At 33.1% G+C, this 26,277-nt stretch overlaps 3 protein-coding genes across 3 annotated transcripts; 1 reads left to right on the top strand and 2 right to left on the bottom strand.

Annotated features, from left to right (window-relative positions):
- Positions 1-350: 350 nt before the first annotated feature.
- TRIADDRAFT_55542 (uncharacterized protein) lies at positions 351-7,558 on the bottom strand (the record flags this gene model as incomplete). Its single annotated transcript, XM_002111444.1, has 27 exons — positions 351-438; positions 537-590; positions 673-734; positions 807-929; positions 1,005-1,277; positions 1,388-1,501; positions 1,636-1,708; positions 1,866-1,930; positions 2,007-2,069; positions 2,157-2,240; positions 2,385-2,455; positions 2,529-2,650; positions 2,737-2,915; positions 3,066-3,122; positions 3,198-3,370; positions 3,459-3,500; positions 3,582-3,662; positions 3,736-3,848; positions 3,980-4,082; positions 4,185-4,266; positions 4,380-4,525; positions 4,678-4,755; positions 5,029-5,118; positions 5,323-5,360; positions 5,461-5,590; positions 5,754-5,927; positions 7,435-7,558. 27 exons carry the CDS (start codon positions 7,556-7,558, stop codon positions 351-353), a joined length of 2,802 nt encoding a protein of 933 aa, XP_002111480.1.
- A 1,461-nt stretch (positions 7,559-9,019) lies between these two features.
- TRIADDRAFT_24752 (uncharacterized protein) lies at positions 9,020-15,882 on the top strand (the record flags this gene model as incomplete). The annotated part of the gene is made up of 31 exons (XM_002111937.1): positions 9,020-9,096; positions 9,727-9,790; positions 10,372-10,401; positions 10,552-10,645; positions 10,829-10,873; positions 10,949-11,032; positions 11,150-11,233; positions 11,310-11,386; positions 11,488-11,560; positions 11,654-11,730; positions 11,853-11,906; positions 12,257-12,314; positions 12,430-12,497; positions 12,599-12,622; positions 12,751-12,803; positions 12,887-12,947; positions 13,057-13,128; positions 13,302-13,328; positions 13,431-13,520; positions 13,639-13,689; positions 13,757-13,831; positions 13,968-14,027; positions 14,129-14,180; positions 14,271-14,417; positions 14,512-14,603; positions 14,804-14,876; positions 14,973-15,045; positions 15,156-15,198; positions 15,289-15,384; positions 15,497-15,617; positions 15,773-15,882. 31 exons carry the CDS (start codon positions 9,020-9,022, stop codon positions 15,880-15,882), a joined length of 2,205 nt encoding a protein of 734 aa, XP_002111973.1.
- A 3,848-nt stretch (positions 15,883-19,730) lies between these two features.
- On the bottom strand, positions 19,731-22,884 carry TRIADDRAFT_55540 (uncharacterized protein; the record flags this gene model as incomplete). Its single annotated transcript, XM_002111443.1, has 13 exons — positions 19,731-19,808; positions 19,882-19,969; positions 20,042-20,082; positions 20,173-20,263; positions 20,343-20,416; positions 20,515-20,603; positions 20,679-20,793; positions 20,904-21,036; positions 21,342-21,404; positions 21,492-21,544; positions 22,057-22,185; positions 22,678-22,769; positions 22,881-22,884. The coding sequence occupies 13 exons, from the start codon at positions 22,882-22,884 to the stop codon at positions 19,731-19,733; spliced, it is 1,050 nt and encodes a 349-aa protein (XP_002111479.1).
- Positions 22,885-26,277: the final 3,393 nt, after the last annotated feature.

Below are 26,277 nucleotides of genomic sequence, written 5' to 3'. Positions count from 1 at the left end.
CCAAGGCCATCGATATGTTTAGGTGAATTCGAATATTGCTTATATAGATAAGTAGTAATTTTTGTTATCTATTTTTACATAGATTAACCAGCTGGGTAAAAGGGTAAATGACGATTTATTCTTTAGAGCAACATTAACAACACTAAAATCCTCCAGTTGTAACTATACAATAAAAATAGATATCATTCAAATTGTTTACAGTGCCGATTGTAACATTTGGACAAAAATATATATCCAGTGCTTGTAGTCATCAAAATTTCTATATAACATGCAACACGTCGAGATACAAAAATTTTATCTAATATCTATATCCAAATATACACACGACTAAGACAATTTTCTAGAGCACCTTATAAACTAGAAATCTGCTGTATTTGAAAGCAGTAAAATTGAAATTCGGAATATTTCAGAAATTTTGCCACTATAGCTTCCGATTCGCTAAAAAAATATTATAGTTAGGGTTAAAAGTTAGATGACAATACAATTTTCAAATTTTTCAGTCAAAATTGTAAACAAAATTACAGTATTTTACAAACCTTGTAATGGCTTGAGCAGCATTAACGTACTTAATAGCTGCTGAGATCTCCGCTCTAATAAAAAGGAAATCATTGAGCAATGAATTAATACAAAGTATCATTTATAGGAATATTTTAATTACTGTACTCTGCTTACAATGCCCGATCATTGATATGCCCATAAGCAACTTTAGCAAACGCACTGAGATCGCAGTGAGCCTAAGAAATCATTAGTTTAGATAAGATTTAGAAAAAGTTCAGTAAATTAAAAACTTCAAAAAGTACTATAACCTGCAACCTTCCTTCAGCGCTGAAAGTATTTACACCTCTAAGGAGTCGTGACATCTGCTTTGATATATGTTCGGTCAATTTCGTCATCATTTTCTCAGCGAACCGTGGAGATACAGATGTGATCTTTACGTAATAATAATAATAACAATGGCATTTAGTGTAATACATCACCGTAATTTTTATTGTTTATAATCTTACCTCTGCATGTACTTCGACCAACCTTAATAATGTTTCTTTAACATAATTGCTGACATCTGAAAATTTTACACTTACCATGAGATCGACATTAAATAAAGTTATAGAAAATGATGTAAATCTCTGATTTTTACCTTGGACTGGTCGTGGAATATCCCAACTAAAGTTCCCCACATACATATTATCCTGCATTTCAGCTACAACAGGATTTCCTCTATATTTAATGTACAGTTTAAAGATTCTTTTCTCAAGGCTATCAAACTCTTGTCGTATGCCCTTTATTAGATAAATAATGAAATAATTGGATTATGTTGCGATAGCCATCCAGTAGCTGCATAGAACTGTAAATCATCTATAGTAGCATAAGGTATATAAGGAACCCTTACAGTATGCATATTCGCTGTATTAAAATTCTGAGAATGTAATATCTTGATAACCCGTGCTAATACGTGGTCCTTTGTATAGCAACAATCGCTTGAAATTACTAGCAATCGTTGAAACTGTAACAAGACGAAATGATGTCATTTAGTTTAATAAAATATAACTTCAAAGTGCTCATCCAGCAAACACATATGTTTGTCACAATATATATTAAAAATTTTTCGAGATTATCTCTAATCTATTTCTCAAATACCTGATTAAAAGACTGCCCTCCTTCCACTAAATCATGTTCGAGCGTTGAAGTCTTTTTTGTAATAGGATCGCCCCTATATTAATTGGCGCAGTTAGAGATCCATTAAAAGATTTCACTTATGTAAAATCGCATTCAGATTACTCTAAATAAAGTATTTCCGTTATTTTTTCTGATACGAAAGAAAAAGCCGAATATAAATCTCCATATACGGATATTGATCTATAACATACTCGCTACTATCTTCCTTATCGAGTTGTAAATCCATTACAATCTTATTTAAGCGATCATTATATACCTATTAGTAAGAAAAATTAATACTTAAGTTATGCAGATATCAGCGTAATGAATGATTAAGTCTAAAATGTCATTACCAGGAACATTTTACAAATCTGTGTGAGTAAATCTTTTTGCATGTCTAAAGAGACAGACTTATTCTGTACAAATAAATGAGAACATACGTCAGAAAATTATATATAGCGTACCGTTACAGCGTTAAACATACCTATGTCAATAGTAATTACCTCTATTTCTCCCACTTTTATGTTAAGAACATGTTCTTTTAGAATCAGCAGCACCTTCGTAACCGTAGACTCAAAGCGATGAGGCTTATTACAAAATAAAGATACTTAAATGTTAGTTATTTTCGCCTTACTTGAAATTACTTTCGCAAGCAAAGTCATGGATTATACGTAACAAACTAAAGCAAGAGAAATGCGGTCAGATAAACAAACTTCCACTGACAAACTTACCGCATCAGTTAAATATCTATCTCCCTCATTCCTTAAAATCCAGGAATCGTAATATCCATGAGTACTTATATCTACAACGAACAGTTATTGTATTAATTTTAAAGACTTTTATTAGTTTAGAATCAGATATTCTATATATTACACCTATTAACGAGGCTTCACAGGCGGTTATTGCACATCGATATTTTATCTCATTACATAAGTCTTGGAGGCATCCAGTTACCGAAAGAGGGATATCAAGAGGAGCAAGACGGAATAGGCAAGATCTAAGAGCATAATGTACAGTATCTTATCATCTCCTTTGCATTTGAAATGGTAAATAGAGCACTGTTATAAAAGATATCGCATAAACCTGAGAGCTGCGATGCAACGTTGCAGAATTTTAGCCTCATTAGCTACATTTTGCTTTTTTAAAGAAGCCCATATGCCAAGATATGACCTCTGTGATGAATTCATATCTACTAGCGTAGCAGGAAGGAAGCAAGCCTTCACCAGATTAGAAAATAGCCTGATCAGTTCCCCTACGACAACCTATCCGATTAAAAGTTCAAATTTATAATCGTTTAAATTAGAAACAAATATCATACAGTATAATTTATTCACGAGATATACGAAACTAATAAGCCGAGAAGAAAACTGATACGGTAGCGAGCTTTCTAATCCATATTACAATAAACATACAGAAAATGGCTTTTCTTGATGTGTTGCATTATTATCTACATAGTTTTGATCTTGTGCCTTTGAAATATCAAATTCAACAATAAATACAAGGCAATTTTAAAAGCTTTTTAGAAACATATAGAGATAAAATACCTGCCCAGCGGCAAAAGCACCATCCATATGTAGCTTGCCAAGTTTCCAAAGAGAAGGTAAATTCTCCGCCAGTAAATCACACATTTCTTCCATAAACTGCAATCTCGGTACATCATCATCTATTTCAATGGAAGATCTGTTGCTACCATCAGTTTTATCGCCGCTATTCCATTCTAAAATTTTGTAAGATCGATTCAAATATACTCAAAATATAACAAGGCTCATCAAGAATCAAATACACAAAATTTTTGATTTGAATACCTGAATGCGTAGAACTACTAGATTCTGGTTTCTTCGTAATGTCTGCACGTAAAATATTATCAATTACTTTGTTAAATTATATAATACATAGAAAAGTTAAAAAGTTTAGTTAAGAACACTAACCAACATGCGGAACAACATTTAATATCGAAATTTTTCTTTTTGGCGTTGGTAAATCGATATTGGAATTCACCAGTTCTTCATCTGGAATTATTAATTCAAAAAATTTACTTTATCGAACTAAGCACATGCAGGAAAATTCATTTATGTATTTTACCTTTACGCAGGTAGTCTTCTTTGCAACTCATAAATAAATCTATTATCCATTTTTGTTTGTTCACAATGCATTCCCAAGCAGGATCACCAACAGTATCGAGTTCTACCAAATATCTATTGATTTAAATTAGATAGTTAGCTACCGTGAGTTAAGTCTTAACCTAAAAAATAATATTAAGTGGATATCTAAATATCTACATTAGGACATTAAGATAAATTACAGTTTAAAATATTTAATTTTTTACCTAATAATACGTTTTTGCTCCTCTAGTGGTGCCATATGCTTATTCAGCCGCTGCTTCAAAATAGATCTTACTCTATCGATTTGTAACTCGACTTCATTTAATACTATATATAAGAACGTTTCAAGCAGGTATTACGTGTAAATATTATACGTAACTGATAATTTATACATACTGTGTATATGATATACAGATAGCAATGGCTTACCTTTTTTAAAAACCTGAACTTCAGTATTTGCAAATAAAGATCTTACTCTATCATAATCGTTGATAATTAATTCAAATTCTCCCTATAAGAGTTGTTAAAAGCTATGCTAAACATTGAGCTTGCCTTTGATCCTACATGTCATAAACTAAACTATAAACACTACATTTGTAATGATTCCCTGTATCATCATCTTACATTTTTTACATTACGCTCAATGTTGCTAGGAAGGTTAAAGAGAAAACGAAAACGTTGAAGTACTCCAAGAGCATTTCTAATCGAGTCGGCTTTGTCCTTTCTACGTAACGTTTCATCAAAAAGGTTAATGCCTAAAGTCGAAGATTCTAATAGCGATACGATATATACCAAAACAAAAATGACAAAGAAGTGAACATTAGGTACTGCAATAATGGCAGTATTTGATAGCTACATAGTAGATATTACGTAAATTTGAAAAATAGACTTAAAAGTGCAGACGGTATCATCGCAAGATTACCTCTAACTGATACTTCTAATTTACCAGTAGGCAATCCATGATCCCAAGTATCATTTTTAGCTGCTTCTCGATACACATCTTAACGAGGTTTGTTAATTAAAAATAGCCAGTAGAGACATTCTTTTTGTTAACCGTAGTATTATAAAATGAATAAGCTAGCATATTCATGGCATACTTAATTTATAGCGAAGTTAGAGAAGAAAATAGCTTAAATATGCAAACTGCATCAGATATGATTAAGGATACTAGTTAGCGTCTCATATGCGGCCAAGAAATTAGTAATATTACGTTTAAGAAATGTTTGAGGTCCGCTAGATAAAGAGCGTACTTTTTCCTTAAGATGTTGCAAACCCATCTTAAGATCGTCAAATGTAGCATTACAATGTTTCTCTAATAAAAATCGAATAGGATGAAATTTTTCGCTCGATATTTCCGAATCACCTGCAAATAAGATGAAAACAGATAAAGAACATCATCTTGATGGAAAATTGTGGGTCTTTCTATTCATATTGAGATTACCCTTATCATTAGCTATTTCGATTACAGAAATTTTTCAGCACTACGATAATTCTAATTAAGTTAAATGAGCCTATCCATTAATTTTAATATATTAGAGTAACATTATTATGAATTAAATCTACGTACAGCTTGAATAATAGGCTTCTAATTCGTCTTTAGGAATACTTAAATTGAGAAAAAGTTAAAAAATAAATTCAGTTACGCTAAAAATTCTTCTAATTTTAGTATAAAATTAATCTAAGTCGATAGGATGGCAATCCATACTCCGATTCAGCTGCAACAGGCAGTCCTAAAGGATCATTAAAAGCAATCGGCTTCCTTTTAACACCAGTAGTAGCAATTTCATCGTCACTTGTATCTTCTGGGATCCACATAGGAAATGGAGTCATAGGATCTAATAGATACGAAGAATAAATTCAATTACATGTACAGCTTGGAGAAGGAAAGCGTCGCCTCCTATTTTAAAGACAGTATTTACAAAGATAATTTGATTATTTCAAATCTACTAGAATAGTTAGTATACGCAAAATATAACTAATGAACACAGTAGCATCTACCTATACGGTCAGGAGCATATGCAAGGAAGGTAACGGTGCATGTGCCTTCTCCACCCGATTTGGTAGTGACAATAACCTCGCCATTTCCCAAGCCAAAGCCAGTTTTACACACAATCTTGCTTTGTGACATATAGGTAGCATTTAAAATACAATCAAATCCACATACCATGACATCTATAGAAAAATAATTTCACAGTTGATCAATTTATTAGTATTCGGTATATCACTAAGGTTCAAGAAGGATAGAATATTTTATGCGTGTCTTATTGTTTACGTCCAAGAGGTGTATACCGTCGTTGATAATTAATTCATTAATCAATGATATCCTTGTGATAATAAATTATAATCAACAAATTTTTAAACTTCTCACATAAATTACAGTGCATCGAAGAATTGCAGTTTAGCCTGTAAACAAAATGGTGTCAATGAAAGCATCAAATATGCTTCAGGTAAAGTAGATCTATCAAAGACATCTCAAAATCTAAATTAAGTGAATTAGCCATGCATCACGTTTTCAAGTTATTGAACCTAACCGCGAATTGCAATATTAATCGAATCTAGTAAAGGTGTTATGATTGTAATTCGTCAAGCTGTATTGAATCCATTAAGTTATCAGCAGTACTACCAAGTACGAGTATAATGAATTATACATTTTAAGATATACCCATATATATATACTGTATATATGACTTTATTGAATTGTCTGCTGAAAGAGCAATGCTATATGTATAACGTATTGAGTTTACTTAACGTTACACACTCCACTAAGCTGCTCGTGTTATGCGTGTACCACGGTATTGTAATTTGAGCTAAGAACTAGCAGCTTTGTAAGATTAAGTGAAATTTGGAACATGCAATGCTGTCTAATCCAATACTGTTCGCGCTAAATACCACAGTACTGTATAACGTGTAGATTGATTGGCGTCCGAATAGTACTTTAGTACAAGCTAGATGATGACTAGAGCTATGCACGTCTACTTTAACAAGGCTAAATGGAATGAATATTTGAAGAAAAAGTCCATTAATATTTCTTCAATAATTTTTGGCTATTCCCATGCCAACATTGCATTCATTTCCGTATTCTGTATTTTACCTACAAAACGACTGTCGCTCATAACCTATGTTCAAAAGAACTGCTGTATTACCCATGTTAGCTAGCAGGAAAAATATCTTTTCCAATTCTGTCCAGTTTACTTTGTACTGTATGAGTTGTAATCAAAACTTGCCGCCCATCTACAGAAGACTTGTTTACCTACGAGACTATGAGTAGATCATTACGTCCACCTCAAAATTGAAGTCAGTGCTCTACAGAATTTATCACTTGCACTCGACTATGCTGAAAATGGAACTGTGCTATATTTCAGCGCGATATGCTATGGTCAAAAGTACAGTATACCATAATAGATATAGGATTGCAATGATAAAATGAAATTCTGCTAATTGCATTTTTTTATTTCTTCCCTCTAGCCCTATCAAGGAACTCCATCCTTTTTTTACAGTATTGATGCATACAATGTATTAAACATTGACATACTACGGGAAAATTTTCACAGAAATTAATTAAATTAAATCGATTGAAGGAAGAGAGTGAGTGAAACATACACAGGAAGAAACAGAGAACTCATACAAACGACAAGAAAATGCAAGATAGTCGATAGCCAATTATTTATTGTACACTTACGAATTAAGTCTTGAGCATTAAGACCTAAATTTTCTCCGCGTATGGTTAATAGCGTACCAGGTATGCCATCTTTAGGCGATATACCGGTTACTTTAGGGGGTAATCCTCTCATCCGCTCTGCCATGATCCAAGATGGTCATTGAGAATGGGTTTCAATTTTTCAATTTTCACTGGGCTTTCTTCCTTCCTGTGAAGAACGTCGTCCCTGCAGTTGGTGTTGCTTGTGTTGTTTGACCGTAAGCAGTGACTGAACTGGTAAGGCGTGTCAGGTTACAGACCACCAGAGTCCATCTGTCTGTATAGTATTGAACTGTCCCTACAGTATACTACTGATTAAACAGTATACCGTACCATAATTCCAATAACTGTCTGTCTGTATTAGTGGATGTACAGTAGTCCATACTGCGCTGTAGTGTAGTTTATAACTTTGATGGACTGTACTGTACACTGTACTGTAGTCAAGTTAATCTGTCTGTCTGTATTACTGGATGTACATTGTACTGTACAGTAGTCCATACTGCACTGTAGTGTACAGTACTGTAGTTTGTAACTTTGATGGACTGTACACTGTACTGTACTGTAGTCAAGTAAATCACGCCAGTCTTTAATGGCTGCACTAGACCTCGTCATTTTGCAAGAAGTTCTTAGTATACTTGGCTGAAATTGCTGTACTGATGCTTTTTATATCACACACCGCTAAAAAAATTTTCAGCAAAGTGTACTTTACTCAACATTAACAAGTGAGAATTGGTTCTAAAATGGCTTGGTTTGCTTTGCTATACTCCTACATGTAGTACACTAGTCATCCTCCAATGCCTGTACTGTAGTCAAGTAAATCACAGCAGTCTTAATGTCTGCACTAGACATCGTCATTTTGCAAGAAGTTCTTAGTATACTTGGCTGAAATTGCTGTACTGATGCTTTTTATATCACACACCGCTAAAAAAAGTTTCAGCAAAGTGTACTTTACTCAACATTAACAAGTGAGAATTGATTCTAAAATGGCTTGGTTTGCTTTGCTATACTCCTACACTAGTCATCATCCAATGCCTGAACGTCTTGTACCAGTATGATTAAGCTCACTGCTCGACTACAGACAGACATTGGCGTTTTCATTGCTCACTACACTTGTACTGTACGTACGTACAGGGCGACAGGTCAAATGCAGAGGACCGTCGTGGCACTGCTGTACGTACTGTACTACATGTACTATAGGCCAAACCGGAAGAGTTCACTTTCACCTCCTTTCATTGCTCCAAGCATTACATTGCAGTGAAATTGCAAGCTCCTTCTGCTCACAAAGCCAGTGAAAAATCGAAAAAAATTAGCTATGACCGCATTTGCAGGTAATTATGTTAATCAGTTCTTCCATGGGCCATAGGACCATTGAACTGAATGTAGAATAGAGTCGTGAAAGTGTAAGAGAGACTAGAATATTGCTCAAAGCGATATCCACTCACTGCCAGTGCATCATCTTGCGCTGTCGTTAGCTGTCATACGAGACACTGAAATATAGTCAATAAAATTGCATTGCAAACCAGTTCGATGTTCATCTTCATCTAACCATCATTCTAATCTTGACCTTATGTCCCCCTTTCGATCCTACATAGAACTCGGGGTTATGCCAGAAATTGTGGAAGCAACTGAAGAAATGGATTGGATGTAAGCAAAAATAGAATTTTTAAATGAATGAAAACCAAGGTTGCTCAAGTTATGGTTCATCACCTTGATTTGTATTCTAGGCGATAGTAGTAACTAATTCTATGAAAAAAATCCACTTTTAAAAGTATACTATCGGTATTGACTGGTATTACTAGATTGCAATACCTAATGTGCATAGTTTTTAAGATACAATACATTACCAAGTGACGAATGAGGGTCATAAATCATAGTGTATACCTTGTGTAAGTAAACGTTAATTTGTACAACTGGTGTAGCCAAGTTCGATTACTGGCCTTAGCATACTGTACAGCTAGGCCTCCACGACAAAAGGAAAGGTTAGACAGAAACGGCCTAATTTCGATGATGAAGTTTAAAGTTGAACAACAAGACACACAGTAGAAATGAAGTCCTCAAGAGTTATTGATTTACCTTTATACTGTACATTGGACAGTACAAGATAGCAATCATAATATAAGACGAGTAGTCCAATCCATAGACACATGATTAATTTTTATTTTTAACCCATTCGCCAACTGAGATCGAAAAGATCGAATGGCAATAATTATAACATGCTATAGTGCAGCCTCAGAACAAAATGTCATTAATATTTCTTACCTTTTCATCCTGTAGTTTACCCACCAATATTCAGGCAGAAGCAATTCCATTAATATTAGGAGGTGGCGATGTATTAATGGTGAGGTTTTATATCATAAATACACATGTCAAATTCGCTCTTAATTAAAATATTCAATATTAACACGAGAGAGACCATCAATCACTACTGTGACTGCAATTCTGGCTAAAGCCTTAAAATCTATTTTCGGTAGTAAAATGAAATTATAATCTTGCATTAAGAAATCTATAATATAATATACGCATTTAAGACAGAATGATTGCAAGATTTATAAAATAGGAATGATCAATATTTGTATTAGTTGAGCCCTATCTAAGAAACTCTGCTATTAGTGCTATTAGTTACGTACGTTATACCACTATTACTTGATAATATTCCTATAACAATCAATCATTCAAATTTCGATACTATTGATCTAGAACTTGTTTCCAAATTATTTGATCATGTATCAAAGAAGTACACGTTCATTCTACTGTACATGAACTAATTACAGTTAATAATAGATTATTACTCATCTTTTCGTTATTATATATGTAATTAATAAAATTTAAATCTTACTCTTTGAAACGAAATGATAGTGTAGCAGTAAGCATTCTTCTTAGAATCTATTCCAATCCTTTTTTAATTTTAAATATTGTTAGGCTGCAGAAACCGGCAGTGGAAAAACCGGGGTAAGTTTAAAACTTGACATATACTTGTATGTAGTATATATGTATACATAAATGCTTACAACTGTAAAAGTCATATGCCGAAGCCGTACTCGTCAGATTACGTACGAGAAGAAAAAACATACAAATAATACCAGTATGTCCTCTTTACAGGCCTTTTGCCTTCCTGTTATTCAAATTGTGCATGAAGCATTGACAGAAACTGTCAAGGGTAAACCATTAAAGTCTTCAGTAAAACCTTCCATCGGTTAGTTTAAGCTGTTTTGGTTATTTTCATGTAAAAGCTACAGATATATCGTAATCTAATAGTAGAAAATTAACTAATCCATTTCCTTGATAGTTGATACAATCTCTTTTATCTATAAACATCGGTATGATTACACTGCTTTCTGATTGTATTGACCTTAAGATATTATATTTAACAATACAGATACCAAAGTTAAACTAAACCCCTTTGATAGAAGCGATCAGCTCGGTATGTTAATCCTATAACTGCTAGTATTACATTTATAGGTATTACATTGACGTATATTTGTTATAAACTATTCAGCAATTGATAAAGATGGCTTAATATGCCAAGGCAGAGAGCACTTTCAATGGCTAGGCTGCAGATCAAATATTGGCGTAGTTAAAGGTTTAAAAATAACGAAAGTAGCGAAGCAGTCACTTAGAGATACTATCACAATAAAGTATAGCAATACATGACATCAGAAAAGATATTTTAAACTTTAATGATTCTTATCTTGTATAGGAAAATTTTATTACGAAGCTACAGTAACCGATGAAGGCCTGTGTCGTGTGGGATGGTCAACTGATATAGCTTCCCTAGATTTAGGTATAACTCAACCTTTCAACCTTTCCTTATCTTTCTTGAGAACGGACAGTAGATTATGTTTACTATAAAAATCTAGGTACAGATAATAATGGTTTTGGTTTTGGGGGAACCGGGAAAAAATCCTATGCCAGACAATTCGATGGCTATGGTGAGGTGGGTAATTTTAATAACATTTATATTGTAATAATGATACTGGTAACTGGGTAATACTTCTCGATAACATACATGTGAAGAAAATGCTATCTTAATTTCAGCCATTCGGACACAAAGATGTGATAGGGTGTATGCTGGACCTTGATAATTATGAAATTCGTTTCAGCAAGAACGGTAATATCACCATTTACAGGATTCATGTACTAAATAATTTCCCAAAAAAGTAAAAATTTTAATGATTCAAATTAATTTTTGAACTTTTTCTAGGAGTCGATTTTGGTCGCGCATTTGAAATACCTCAAAAGCTTAGAAACTCTCCATTCTTTGCGGCAGTAGTCTTAAAAGTACTGAAAGCTTTTGATATCTATGCTAATTAATGCCTGCTAAAATATATATTATTACATGAGCAATACCTTGAATTGGATACCCGTTAACAACAATAACTATCTTATGATGGAATCTGTAGAATGCAGAAATGCAATTTAATTTTGGTGATGACGCGTTTACATTTTCACCGCCGGTAAGCAAATTGCAAATCCGATGGTAAAGTTCCACTAATAATTAATGAGTATACTTTACCTTACGACTATCCATGGTATTATAATCCTTTGTGAATACATACAGTATATATATACGAGTATATCGTATTCATATTCCATTGATGCGCATTTTTATAATTGCCACGTAATTTAATTTAAAATAGTAAGGTATTCTTTGAATCCAAACTACCAGCTATTGTGAAATGTAAATCATGTTATGTATTCTATTAAATCAATTCTAAATATCGAGACGCTTAAGTGAATCAAATTAGACGAAACGTAACACTAGGTTGCACGTAACTAATATTGACATATATCATAATATACGCAGCAAGGATTCAGGACCTTATCAAAGAGTACCACTGATGAACGCTACCATAATATCAAAGGTAGGTAGACATTATTTAGAAACTTAAAACATGGTAATCACACCAAGTGCACTTGAAAACGATATGAATAAATTAATATTATGCTTTCAATGTACGCGTACACTTTATTTGATAGGTCCAAACTCTTCAAGTAAAGAATCGCGAAGACCTACACATTCAGCACCTACAGCCTTGATTATAGAAGTAATTGAAATTAAAATGATGCTTGTAAAAGTGATGCCAACATTCGCTGGCAATAAAAAAATTTATATTATTAGTTTACTCCAATTTTTTCTCTAACTTAGCCATCTCGAGAACTAGCACAACAGGTACTGATTACTAAGCTATGTTTATTGTACGCCTAAAAAGCTCAATGCTGTTAGATTCGTCCCATGCGTATTATGTAGTTGTTAAAAAAGTCTATTTTTTATTTTTTTATTTCATGATTTATAAATAGACATGTGATCAAATATCCCTCTTTAAAGAACACCTAGCATCTCCAGCAATTAGGTAAGTATAAATTAAAGAATATCGAAAAAAGTTTTAAATTATTCAATAGATCATATCTCAATTTCTTCCATGGGCTATTAAAGAGAGGTTCTGCTAGTTGGTGGAGAAAATCCTAAACAACAAGTAAATCTCTTACGAGAAGGGGTATGCTTAAAAGCACATGAATATTGTAATTTCCTGTGCTTGATATAGTAACACATACATTGTATATACTAATATCAGCTTGTAAGATTTTTGGCATTAATTACCATAGGTCGAGATGGTAGTCGGTACACCAGGACGCCTAGATGATTTCATATCATCAAAAAAGCTTGATTTATCTCAGGTACTTATTTATCCGACCCCTATGCAATCTGCTTCTTATGATTATAGTCACATTTAACTTACTGATCTAATATTTGCTAAATGTTATATAGAAGTAACAAATTATATAAAATTAAACTTAATTTCACTACTCTGCTTTAATTATAATTATGACATACTCTTACTCTAATCTAGGTTCGATTTTACATCTTGGACGAAGTTGTGAGTTTAACTCTAAAATTATTTGATGCGATTTACCTTTAAATTTTATCATAACTTTAGCTACGGAAAGTTATTTTATTATCTTAAAACTTGTTCATAAAGGACGGGCTATTAGCTCAAGGGCATTCCGAACTGATATGTCAAATTTATAATAAATTACCAAAAGTATCTACCGATGGTAAACGTCTACAGGTTTGTTTCCGGAAATACCATACCTTATTTACTACTAACAAGTAGCTAAATGAACCGTAATATTTTAATAAACGATTGTGCAATCGATTCCTTCACTATTAATGTATCACTAATGTAGATAATTGTATGCTCCGCCACCCTACATAATGAAGCCGTGAAGCAGCTCGCTGTAAGCTCTAAATATACCATCATTTGTCCTGATAAGCTTTAATGGCGTCTTATATGCCTATATTTAGGATAAAATAATGAAATATCCTACGTGGATCGATCTGAAGGGAAAGGACAGTGTGCCCGATACCGTACATCATGTGGTATATAATTTATAATGCCATGCAGTATTAATCACAATGGAGTATTATGATTTCCGCAATATCGTAACAAGTGTAACTCCATGATTGAAATTTAGATAAGATTATCAGTAATTATCTTTATATTCTCAATAATTAGGTTTGTATGATTGACCCAACGAAAGATAAGGGATGGCTTAACCTAAGAAGAGACATTACAGTACGCCTAATTAGCTTAAACGTCTTCTGTTAAATGTTGAATACTAGCTGACAAGATGAAATTTTGATTTGAATTATTGCCATCTTTAAATCCATATCTAGACCGACAAAGTACATGCAAACGATCTCATTAAATCAACCTCTACTACTCCAGGTGATGACGGAAATAAATGATTCATCATTTCTTTTACCTTATTGTGTTTGCAGTATGATCTTAACTAAATTTCATGAAAATGCTGAACAGAAACTCTATCTGAAGCCATTAAAACTTTGAAAGTGCACTACCTAGTTAAGGCAATAAATGCGTTGAATATGGAACAAGCAATAATTTTTTGCAGAACTAAACTAGATTGTGATAATATTGAGAAACATTTAATCGAGTTAGGCGGAGGTAATTTAAGTAACATCTTAGCCAATGTATTGTATGCATATGAATCTACAACTGCGAATAGTCTATTAATTACTTAAGTCACTGTACGTTATAGGTCCACGTGCAATGGTGAATCAGCTATCATGCGTATGCCTTCACAGCGATAGAAATAGAGCAGAACGACAACAGAACCTATCCAGCTTTAAGGTTATTTGCTAATCAAGCCCTATATCTTCATAGTTTTAGAAGCTTTATGCTTTAATTTCAAACTATTGTATAGCCATTTCACTGTAACACGATAACATCATCACACACCATGAGTAGTTAGAGTAAATCCCACACTTACTTACAAATGACAAAATTGAGAAATAGGACTCTAAGTTTATCTACAACTCTAAAAATTTTAGTGTGGGCAAATAAGATTCCTTATATGTACCGACGTAGCTGCAAGAGGTCTAGATATCACTGGAATTCCTTATGGTGAAGCTTTAAATACTTAAGAATAGTTTTAATTTAACTTCTTGACATGAAATTACTTGAAATGATTCTTTAATTAGCCCGTAATTTATTGTATAGTGGTAAACGTAACGCTACCGGATGAAAAGGAAAATTATATTCACCGCATTGGCAGAGTTGGTCGAGCTGACAGGTAACGACAGACTATGAATTGTAAGAAATGAGCCAACGACCTTATGTTACGCTATAAGTATCATCTGCAACCGTATATCATATATACGCGTATTTATGTCCATCTTGCAGAATGGGATTAGCAATTTCCTTAATATCAACAGTTCCTGAAAAGGTAATTTCAAAAATTTTTAGCTTTCCCATGGATTTTATAACCTTAAACTAACTCGCAATATTCTTAATCACATCCTATACCAAATGCTAGGTTTGGTATCACACCTGTCCTAGTCGAGGTAAAAAGTGTCATAATACCAAACTCAAGGAAAATGGCGGATGTACTATTTGGTACGATGAAGTACAGGTAAAATTCGAAAACAGTTTAATATATATTTTTACTTTATAAATCAATCTTAACATGTGTGTGAAAGCCTCAATTGAAATTCGTTTCTTCAAAATACTTCATAATCTGTTAGCTTCTGAAGAACGTTGAAAATCATTTGAACACCAAGGTTGCAACTGTCAATAGCGATTTTGTGGTAGAAAAGACTGTATCTGGCGAAAAAATTGTCTATGGAGGGAAAAAATCTGAGACCGGTAAATAATTGTCGTTCTTTTTGTATTTATCAAATTAAATGCAATTTGTTTAATCAATCACTCAACACAAACTTTCCTCCTGAGTCACTTACATTTTTGATCATCATGATTGCCAGTGGTTTAATGTTGTACAAATATTTTTTCAATTCTGTAAGGTGAAAACAAGGGACATTTTGAACAATTAGCGTCAACAGTTTCTGAACTAGCCACCTTGGAGAAACAAGTTCAGTTATCATTCCTAAGTATGCAATTTAACCGAAGATGAATTTAAATATTTATAAAATAAGTAACACTATGAATCAACAGGATTAATTCAGATAGGAGACTTTTTATTATTTCTAACATTACTAGTACAGTTGTCTATTATAGTTACTGATTTTAGCTTCATGAAAGCCAGAAATTACTTTGGTAAAATTCCAGTATGATGTGATAGAAAAAGAATTCGATCATTCGTAACAGTCACTATTATTTTAAGTTGTTTCGAAGACCACACGTAAACATGAAATTGTGTACTTCTAGAAGTACCTATAAAATAGATGTAAACGTATCAAAAATATACTGTACAGAATGTGCACTAGTTGAGTATGATGCACGCCTAACCACAAGAACAATACCTAGAGCGTTGCAATGTATTTGTGGAGGATTAATGTATTATATAATAAACAAAATGGATTCTCTTAACGTTTGTAATGAAAAGCGGAACACTTCTATCAGTAATACTGATTCAGTTCTGCAAAGATTAAGCTAGCAAGCGATGATCAGCACAACGTCATTATTGCTTATCCAAAGCCATATTAAAAACTACTAATAAAGCTTCAGTCTCGTAGTCTCCGATTATAATATTTTAGTGGTAAATGAAGCATAATTTTAAGAGTATGATGGTCTTGAAGCTATTGCAAATTTAATTATGCTGCTTTGTAATGACCAAAATTGAAGTACGTAGCAAAAACAATACAGATCATTTCATTGCACGTATGTCTTCCATAGCTTAATTGTGAGTGAATGAAGGAGATTCAAGAAAAGTTACAGCCAATTATCTTAATTCATAAAAGTTATAATGTTACTTAAGCAATAGATAGAAGCGCTGGAAAGTTGCATATACAGTAATGGCAAATCTATTTTGTTTATTGTGCCCATTACGGGGGTTCAGAAGCCATCAGTTAATATTTTGCATAACTTTACTTATTTAAACACTTGCAGTTTTATGGAATCATGATTCACATTTCCATATTTAAAGAAGTAACCGCCAAGGTCACCTGGAATTAAAAGCTGAAATATAATTCACTATATATTTCCAAATACGACATATTTTGCTACTATTCTAGCTTAGTAATACTAATCAAACAATCAGAAACTAAAACATTTTAATTGTGCTTCTAATTTATTAGACTACAACAATTTCCTTTCCGTCCCTTGTCATTCATAGAATGAATATATTATATAAAATTTAAAATATCGTATTACATATTTTCGGAATATTGTATACCTAAGTACAATATGAAATTCCTTCATTCCCATTTATACCAATTGTACAGTACAATGTGTTATACGCATTACCGATCAATATTGAATAACCGATAACTCGCGTCTTGCAATAGCTTAATTCCAACGTTCTATACTATAATTTCATTTATGGTGCGAAGACACAATTGGTTTAACAATATTACATCGAAAAATTCAATACGTCATTTTTTGTGCGTATAAATACCCTGGTATAGCAAATAAAAACATGAAATACTGTGCTGTATATGCATTTACGCGTATATTTCGCGCCGCTTGGAACTTTCTGATGTTTTTTCTTCTCGTCGCTTTCGTTTTCGTTAAGAATCTATTCTACCGAGCCTTGTTAAATTCTCCATTCCTTTCTACCGTATTTTAACGTTACACCACTTTTAGTTTTGCACGAAGTTAGCAGATTAGTAAGAGATAAGTATGTATTGTATAAGTCAACTTTTATGTAAGTCACCTATTGGTTACCATTACTTTTATGACATTAAGCTACATCCGTACTAGTTATTGTAAATTCAAAAACTTTATGCAAAATATCAAGATGGTTATTTTAATTTTTATTTTCATTTGTGACAATGTCCGTTCTTTCAGATTTGATCTGAGCTTACCAAGTACAGTCTATTCCTTTTCTTTAATACGTTACACGTTTCTATCCTGAGTACATTAAATAAGTCATTTTGCAAGTGTTAAAAACATTTTACATTATCAGTTTTGTTGTACAATGTACGTATATTAAATAAGGCGCTTTGTAAGTATTAAAAACATTTTAAATCAGTTCTGTTGTATAATGTACGTATGTATATATTATATATATGCAGTTGCATCTCTTCAATTAAACATATTAGGCTTTCATTTATACAACGTAAATATTAACCAACGGTCGTGTCTTACAATATAATATGATTCTTATTATTAAGGTCACTTATACCTGAAGAATCATTTACTAGACATTACCAGGATGCGAGTATTAATAAATTCGTACGTTGACATGAATTACTACTTTATATTTTACTGTTTTATATCACACATCGTGAAGAATTTCATATCCTGATCAATTACTTTGATCAAGATTCTACAGTATCCAAGTAAACAGTAACGACGTATTCTCACTGCGCAGAATGCTATAGTCCATGCTGTTTAAAACTATCCCTAGGATTAATAGGTAACATTACGTACAGTATGCGTACGTTTATCTCGATACTTGCATCAGATAAAATTTTCATAAACTACCGACGTTGGTAGTTGAACTAAAAAAAACACATTTAAATATGGTATAAATGTATTATACGCATAAATATATACAAACATACAATTCAAATAATGATCATTTGATTACTAAAAGAGGTTTTATAGACGTCAATAAATTTTATAGCTTCGACTGAATGGTTACATTTCATGTAATTTAGCACATATGTGCCGCTATCTACAAATACAACGTTACGACATAATTCAAGAAAAGCTACATATAAATCATTCTTGCCTAATAGCTGAAACATTTGAAACAATTGTAATAATTCTGGTTTCTTATCAATACAAAAATGCTGCTCAATTTGAATAGATTATACAAATAACTAGATGCAAATAGGAATAATATATTTTAAATTGCCTCAACAGCATAACAGGAGAGACTATATAGAGAATAGGATTGATGAATTTATATTTAAATATAAATTACGTTTTATGAATCAGAAAAAAGCTTGTCATAGTCTCAGTTTCTGACATTGCTGCATTTGAATCTTGGAATTATATAACGATACTTGTCCACGGTATTGGTTTACAGTCATCATACCGAGTCGGTCGCCATCGAACCATTAAAGTCGTTGCTTTTTCTATCAGGCTGTATATATAGTAGTTCATATATATATATATATATATATATATATACATCAATACAAGCATGCAAATATATGCTCGCTATAAGTAAAGACTATCAGATTCTATCTTTCGTGTTCATGTTAGTATACCAACAGCATACATCAAAATAATAATAGCAAAAAGCTTAATAACAGCGTTACTACTTCAGCTACTTAACTTTGGAAATTTGAGTAAACAATAGACACAACAATAAATAGCAGAAAATGCATATCATTCAGAAGATTATCAGGTCACTTCCAGCCTCTTTCTTCTAATACAGCAAATATTATCGAGATTGCATCGTAAAGTAATAATAGCTCAGCAACACTGATTTTAGTGATCATGAGTAAAATTGCACATTTCAGAGAAAAAATGAAGATATAGTTATGTCTAGCATTATTAAGTAACCTGCACAGATAGCAGTACTATTCAGAGAACTAGAATCTTCTGATATTTTAGCCAAGAATATATCATCGCACAGATGTAAAGATTATGTTATTTTGCATAATTAAAAATTTGTTAGATTCTGCTATCATAGTTAATAAGTTTCGTGTATTGCCAAAATTTAGATAACTATATTCACACACAAATGATAACAGCTTGATACAGACCACCTTGAATAAAACCGACGATATGTCAGTAATTTTGCAGTCTTCATAACTGGTAGTTTAGAAGCAGTAATTAATGTGGCAAGTGTCAAGTTAAATAATTTCTCTCTTATCTTATTTAAGTTTTTATTACTGCTCTGTATCAAGGTGTCACTGCTCGTAGAGGACACTTAGAAGATATTTCGTGTCTTCCTGCAATACGATTACGATGTTTATCAACCTGAAATAGAATAAGAAAGCGGTTATGGACAATTTATGTTTAAAATTACTATAGCTTCGTGTTAAATAGTAACCTTTGGGAGTCCTGCTTGGTAAATTAAAGCGCGAGCACAATTATTATAATGTTTAAACCTATCAGCACCTAGCAATACTCCACCATACCTATGAACATAATGTGATTATACATTGAACACCCCTATGGAAGCATAGTTAAAGAATATAATTCAAATTTACCATCGACTGACGATTACCGCCACATTTTCAATATTAAGTATCTACATTAGAACATAGGATATAGTTAATATATTACGAAGTAGAAATAAGATTTATATTTGTTAATAAAATGATGGCTAAAAAATAATTACCTCTAATAAATGTAGTAATCTAGATCCAGCGGCTTTTTCTCCATCATCATCACAATCCTGTATATACGTCCCATGTTCCTCATTAATAATTCTATGATAAATATTGCCACGATAAAGTTAAACTTTTAAAATTGTAATGAATGTCAGGAATAACGGATCAATTTCTGCACCTGTATGCTAGTACATTATGAGATGCGTGCGCAATTTTACGCTTTTCCATAAGGGAATCTTTCATGCGGGCCACCTAGTAGTTTTTTGGCAATTGATCCCATTAGTAACGCCGTAAAATAAATAGAGGAGACCATACGTTAATAATAAATACGATTATATCTGTCAACTTACCTCAGAAACACATTTTACTACTGCTAAATGAGCCTGAAATACACTCTTGCGATCTACGATAGGTTCGCCATGGATAATCTCTGGGTTTTCTGCAATAGGTTAGGTTTAAAAATATTACATAGACTAAATATTTTGCAGTAGACGAAATTTTTAGTTATTTCTACCTTCTTTGCCAATAATTGCACTAGTACTAGGTGCGCTATTTACAGCGTTATCTGTTTCGTCCAATTTGGATTCTATTTCATTGTCTGAACCGGACGATTGATATACCGTACTAATCTAAAAATTGCCGCAATAATTCTATTTTAAGTGCGGGTATCAATCAATTAATTATACTCAAAATTATTCAATCTAACAGTGTATTGAAATCAAATTACATTGTTACATACATCAATACTGTTGCTACCGCTCGCTACATAATTTCTACGCTGAATGATAGAATTTTCTTTTTCAATCTTCCAAGCTAAACACTCACGAAGTTTTTCTACCCACTGGAACAGAATAACTTCACCGCCACTATCACTGTTACATACGTAATCAGAAAACATTACATATGCAAAATCCATTAACGCTATAACGAGTAAGTGAATAAGAACGCTAATAGGCAATAAGTATTGTGGTTTAGTGAAACTATATTCATATAAGCTATTTATTTAATAGTAAAGATTCATAAAGAAGCTAAAGAAACGACAGTAAAAACCAATATCACTGGCCAATTATTCTCGAAAGTAAAATCAAATTAAAAGTTCTTTTCAAAATTGCTGTCAAAGGTCAGTTGTAACATCTCAAACATTAACATTTCAACTGACCAAAGTTATTCGACTTACTTATAAATCGTATCAAGAGCATGACACATTTCGGTATGTTCTTCTTCACTAAAGAAATTAGCCCTAGGTAGAATTTTAATGGATGAAAAAAGTCAATTTTATAATCAAAGACCAACGTAACCATTTATCAAAAAGGTAACTTATTATTACGTTAATTCGTATTCCGGTGCATTATCAGTAGGATAGGTTACAGGGAGTAGAACCTACGAATATATCAGTACATACCCAATCAGAGTTACATCTACATCTAATATTTATGTCGAGGATTAAGGCACACTCAACCAATTTGAAGATATAGAAAACATTCAAGCACTTTATATCATTTATGCAAATTCTACTCTAATCAATTATTCTGACTCTGATTTAAATTATAAGCAAGAACATTTATAAATATTTGCTCCGGTAATTCTACATAATTCTACGCAGAAGGTAAAGTAATACTTTATATCATTTAATTTTTCAGAACATACTCGACACAATATTTACAGTATTGAAATTTCGCTTTAACGTTCAAATTAGGTGTAAATGCGTAAAACACTCGTGAATAGCGTGCAGTACATATCTTCTATTACACTATCCACTGCGTACAGATTTAATACTTTATAATTGAAGTTCGTAAATGGTACTTTTATCAGCAGTGCATACATACATAGACGTATTAACTTATCCTATGTTTAAAAATTTAAGCAACGTTGTTAACTAAAAGGTAATCTACCTTTAATTCAATGGATACGACCGAATCCAAGTAATCCTTCTGCAAACGAATGACGTAAATTCTTGATGTCCCATCAATAACTGACCAATCATCGCCATAAATTGATGCTAAAGCCTCTAATTCTTCTTTCTAATCGGTGTATAATATATACTTAACATTAACAAAAACCTTATAATGATGTCTGACTTAATAACGTTTTTATCTATTGCCGCAATAACTTTAAAGTAATGCTAGTGCCAACGTGTTATCAAACACATCCATCAGGATTATTATACATTTAATAGGGATTTACTAACAAATTATTTTTTTTAACACATGATTAGGTTCACGACACGGCTGATCGCAACTTAATAGCTGTATCGTGAGTCTACGGTAATGTACACACTGCATGTAAGTCACTAAAGAGCATAAATAAGACAGTTACTATTGGATATGTTAGTTCTGAAGGTACAGCCACATGTGTATCGTAGTATGGCCATGCAGGGCAAGGTAGGCTTTTGAGTATACTATGTTGTGTTATTAAGTGATAAAAAGTAGCAACTAAACATTACAGTAACAATAAGTGGCAACACCTAAACCGTAAGTAGACACAGTGAACGGCCGCTACAACGCATGACTCACTTTCAACGATCCTTCAATATCAAATATCATACCATACTGTACAGGGGGTGCCAATAGCAAATTATAAAGATGCATATTATTATTATTATTTTCTGATAAAATACAGTAGAGTACAGTCAGTACATGTTTAGCATACTGCACAAAATCGCTTGGTAAACAGACTGTACTATTATTGTTCACGGTCAATATGCTGATATACTGACCCATGATCACAGTAAAAACTGTCTAATTAATCAGTTACTGTACAGTATAGTACGTGATACTTAACATGAACACAATTGTACAAAGTCATACAAGTAAGCAAGCAAAATAAAATCTGTTCGTTGTAAATAATATTAAAATTTTGTCTAAAATCATAAATCATACAATACTACAGTGTGTGAATTATACGTACAGTACATGTTACACAATTATTGGAAAAATCGTTGAAAGAACAGTCTATCAATTACATTTATAGCCATACTTTGAACGTATACACAGGGAGTAAACATTATCTCCTAATTAATTACGAATACACGACCATAACTTTCTACGAGACTGTAACCTTCAATCTATCGAGATAGACAGCGTTGTATTTTAATGTCGTATTTTTGGCACATACCGGCTGTACTAAAATGGCAGATTGAAGAAAGTTCCTCCTCTATACTAGTTTCCTACTGAGTGAAACATCCGTTGTAAATTACTGTAATACCAAGTCGTGTTGCATGCAGGGACAGGATTCAGCAAATCAGCATGATAGCAGGCATTTCCTCTACTGGAATATCTCTGGTATTAATAATAAGTCTATGTCACTAAAAACACATCATTCAGCCCCGTTAAGCTTCGTCCAATGTAGAACCCTTGTTGTAACGTATGACTAAGTTCAACCAATGATCATGCAATTTAATAGTAGTAAGCAATGCAACGCAATACTATAAAGTTGATCGCATTTTAGGGGGCTAATCAGTTGCTACCTACTACAGCACCACTGCAATTTGCAATGGATAGGAAAGGGTACTAAGGCGAATACTAATTTAACTACAAATTTTTGTCATTATGATAGTTGTGTGTAAGTGCATAATAAATAATTAACTTCATGTCTACGTTGTATGGAATTGACGCTTTACTGTATCATATACTATCGTCGAGTTTCTAATCAACTTGGAAACCAAGCAGGACAATGGCGATATCAGACATTTTCCACAAGATTATGCCATTACCCCTTATAAAGTAACAACAATATAGCCAGCGATAACATCATCGTAAAATAATGTCCAGATTGTTCGACCTAGCTAGCAAGCAAGAAGTAAAAGAGAAATTTCATAGTACAAAGATACTAACCTGCGCTAACTCGTTATGATCGTTGACACTTTGCAATTCTTCCATTGATAGTACGAAGTGTACTATATCCAGATGGTACACCACTGATTAGAATAAGTATCCAAAGGGAAGGACTGCAATATTGCGATAGAAAATGAAAATTATTAGAGCTTACGGTAGAGCTAATCAATACAAAAGTTTCACAATGAGCTCCTATAGTACATATTAAGATTGGATTTTCAAGGTGAACACTGAACAGCTGTTAAGATATGACATAAATGAGGATGTAGATCGCTAGCAAGTATATCAATCTTGATTGGGATATTTGTAAACTGTTAACGCATGCATACAATATGCACATACCGATTAATGGATTATGACTGTATCGCTAGCACGATGAAAGTTTCAATTTGCGAACAATGCCTTACGATCGATAAAGATCAAGTAGTACAGTATTGAATGTCAAAAAGCTTCAAGTAGCAACTTGCTGTCCGTTGTAGTCGTAATAACTTCAGAATTCAACATCGCCTAATTAGCAACTGCTCAATCTCCATGATAGGCCATCGTGAAGGATTATTTATGTCTTCAGCTAATAATTAATTAATAAGGCCAATCATCTCGATCTCCGCTACTTAACAGTGATGATGCCACCGCATGTTCAGTACAGTACAGTAGAGTACAGTGTACAATACAGTACTACGGTCTATCGTACAGTACTCGTCCACCATTCCATACCCATCAAGTAGAGTACAGTAGTGTAGAGTACAATATCGTTTTCTCAGTGGAATCATGGCGTTACTGTCGGTAATCAGACAGTGCACAGCATGTTCATAACCCCAACCCATACACCAAGTCAACAAGCAAGAAATTCCTTGAACTATGCAATATTATACAAGGACATCAAATCACTATTATTTGTTTGCTTTGCGTCATGTTGATCAACGCTACATGCTGACAGTAAGGTATGGTATGGTAGGGTATGCTTTCATAATAAATATTATTATTCTAATAGAATAATTTAATTTCAAAGTCGCAGGCCTAGGCAGCATACTGTAGGCAAAGTAGAGTCATTCAGTCATTTGGCTATTGCCAATCATCAAGTGATTCATCCGATCCGACTCCATTTTCGTCAATATACAACACAACAGTAGCAAGATAGGATGATTCAATAAGGGAAATGAAAGTCATTCATCCGATCCGACTCCATTTTCATCAATATACAACACAACAGCAGCAAGATAGGATGATTCAATAAGGGAAATGACCAATTTCAATTTCTTCATCGCCAATTATTTTTTCCACAATTGAATTGAAATTTAATTTAAATTACATCATGATGAGGCGATAACTGATAACTAATAAACTGACAAGAAATACAAAACTTGGAAAGAAAAAATAATCAATCATCTACGCAGACGCACTCGATCCATTGCCTCTGCTAATGTTAGTGCGCCCCACACAGTGGTCACTGGTCACTGACTTGTCACAGTCACAGTATACTGTACAGTAGACTGTAGAGTACCCTTCAATACTGTAGTGGAGTCGATAGTCAAACAAATGATGTCCAAAATAAGCCCACGCCTGCCCCCCCCCACCCATTGGTTCTCCTAGTCAGCTAGAGTAACCATACAGTCTGTAGTTTGGCAACATTTTTACTTGATAGACATTGAAGAAAGAAGGGAAAATGAACGATATGCCACTATATTTTAGGGGCATATCGTTCATTTTCCCAAGAAAGAAAGAACAAATGATGTCCAAAATAAGCCCACGCCAGCCCCCACCCATTGGTACTCCTAGTCAGCTAGAGTAACCATACAGTCTGTAGTTTGGCAACATTTTTACTTGATAGACATTAAAGAAAGAAAAAAAGAAAAACCTTTGCTTACTGTACTGTACAAGTGTACAATGTACATGTACTTTTACAATACAGTATATATATATATATGTCGTTTACTGTACATCACTGAACGTCCTAGGAAGAAATTTTTCACAATTGATATCGAACCGCACTTCAGAGTAACAACTAACAACCAAGATACCACAAGCCCCCCATTCTACATGCTTCGTGTAGTTAGCGTACTGTACTGTATATATATACTGTAGTGCACAGTAAAGTTATATACAACATAAAGGGATTGAACCGAACCTTTCTCACGTCTACTATAGTAACATCAAGTTTCAACCAATTCTTTTCCAACACAACAGTAAATAAGCAAACAGAACGATGCGTGATGATCACAGAAGGACTAACTTCTAAATATGAACACGTGGGGTTAGGGTACCAAATCAATCAATCCAAGC

The sequence above is a fragment of the Trichoplax adhaerens genome, genomic scaffold, assembly GCF_000150275.1.
Source record: "Trichoplax adhaerens TRIADscaffold_4 genomic scaffold, whole genome shotgun sequence".
Lineage (NCBI taxonomy): Eukaryota > Metazoa > Placozoa > Uniplacotomia > Trichoplacea > Trichoplacidae > Trichoplax > Trichoplax adhaerens.
Note: the sequence above shows the minus strand (reverse complement) of the source record. Positions and strands in the feature narration are given on the sequence as shown.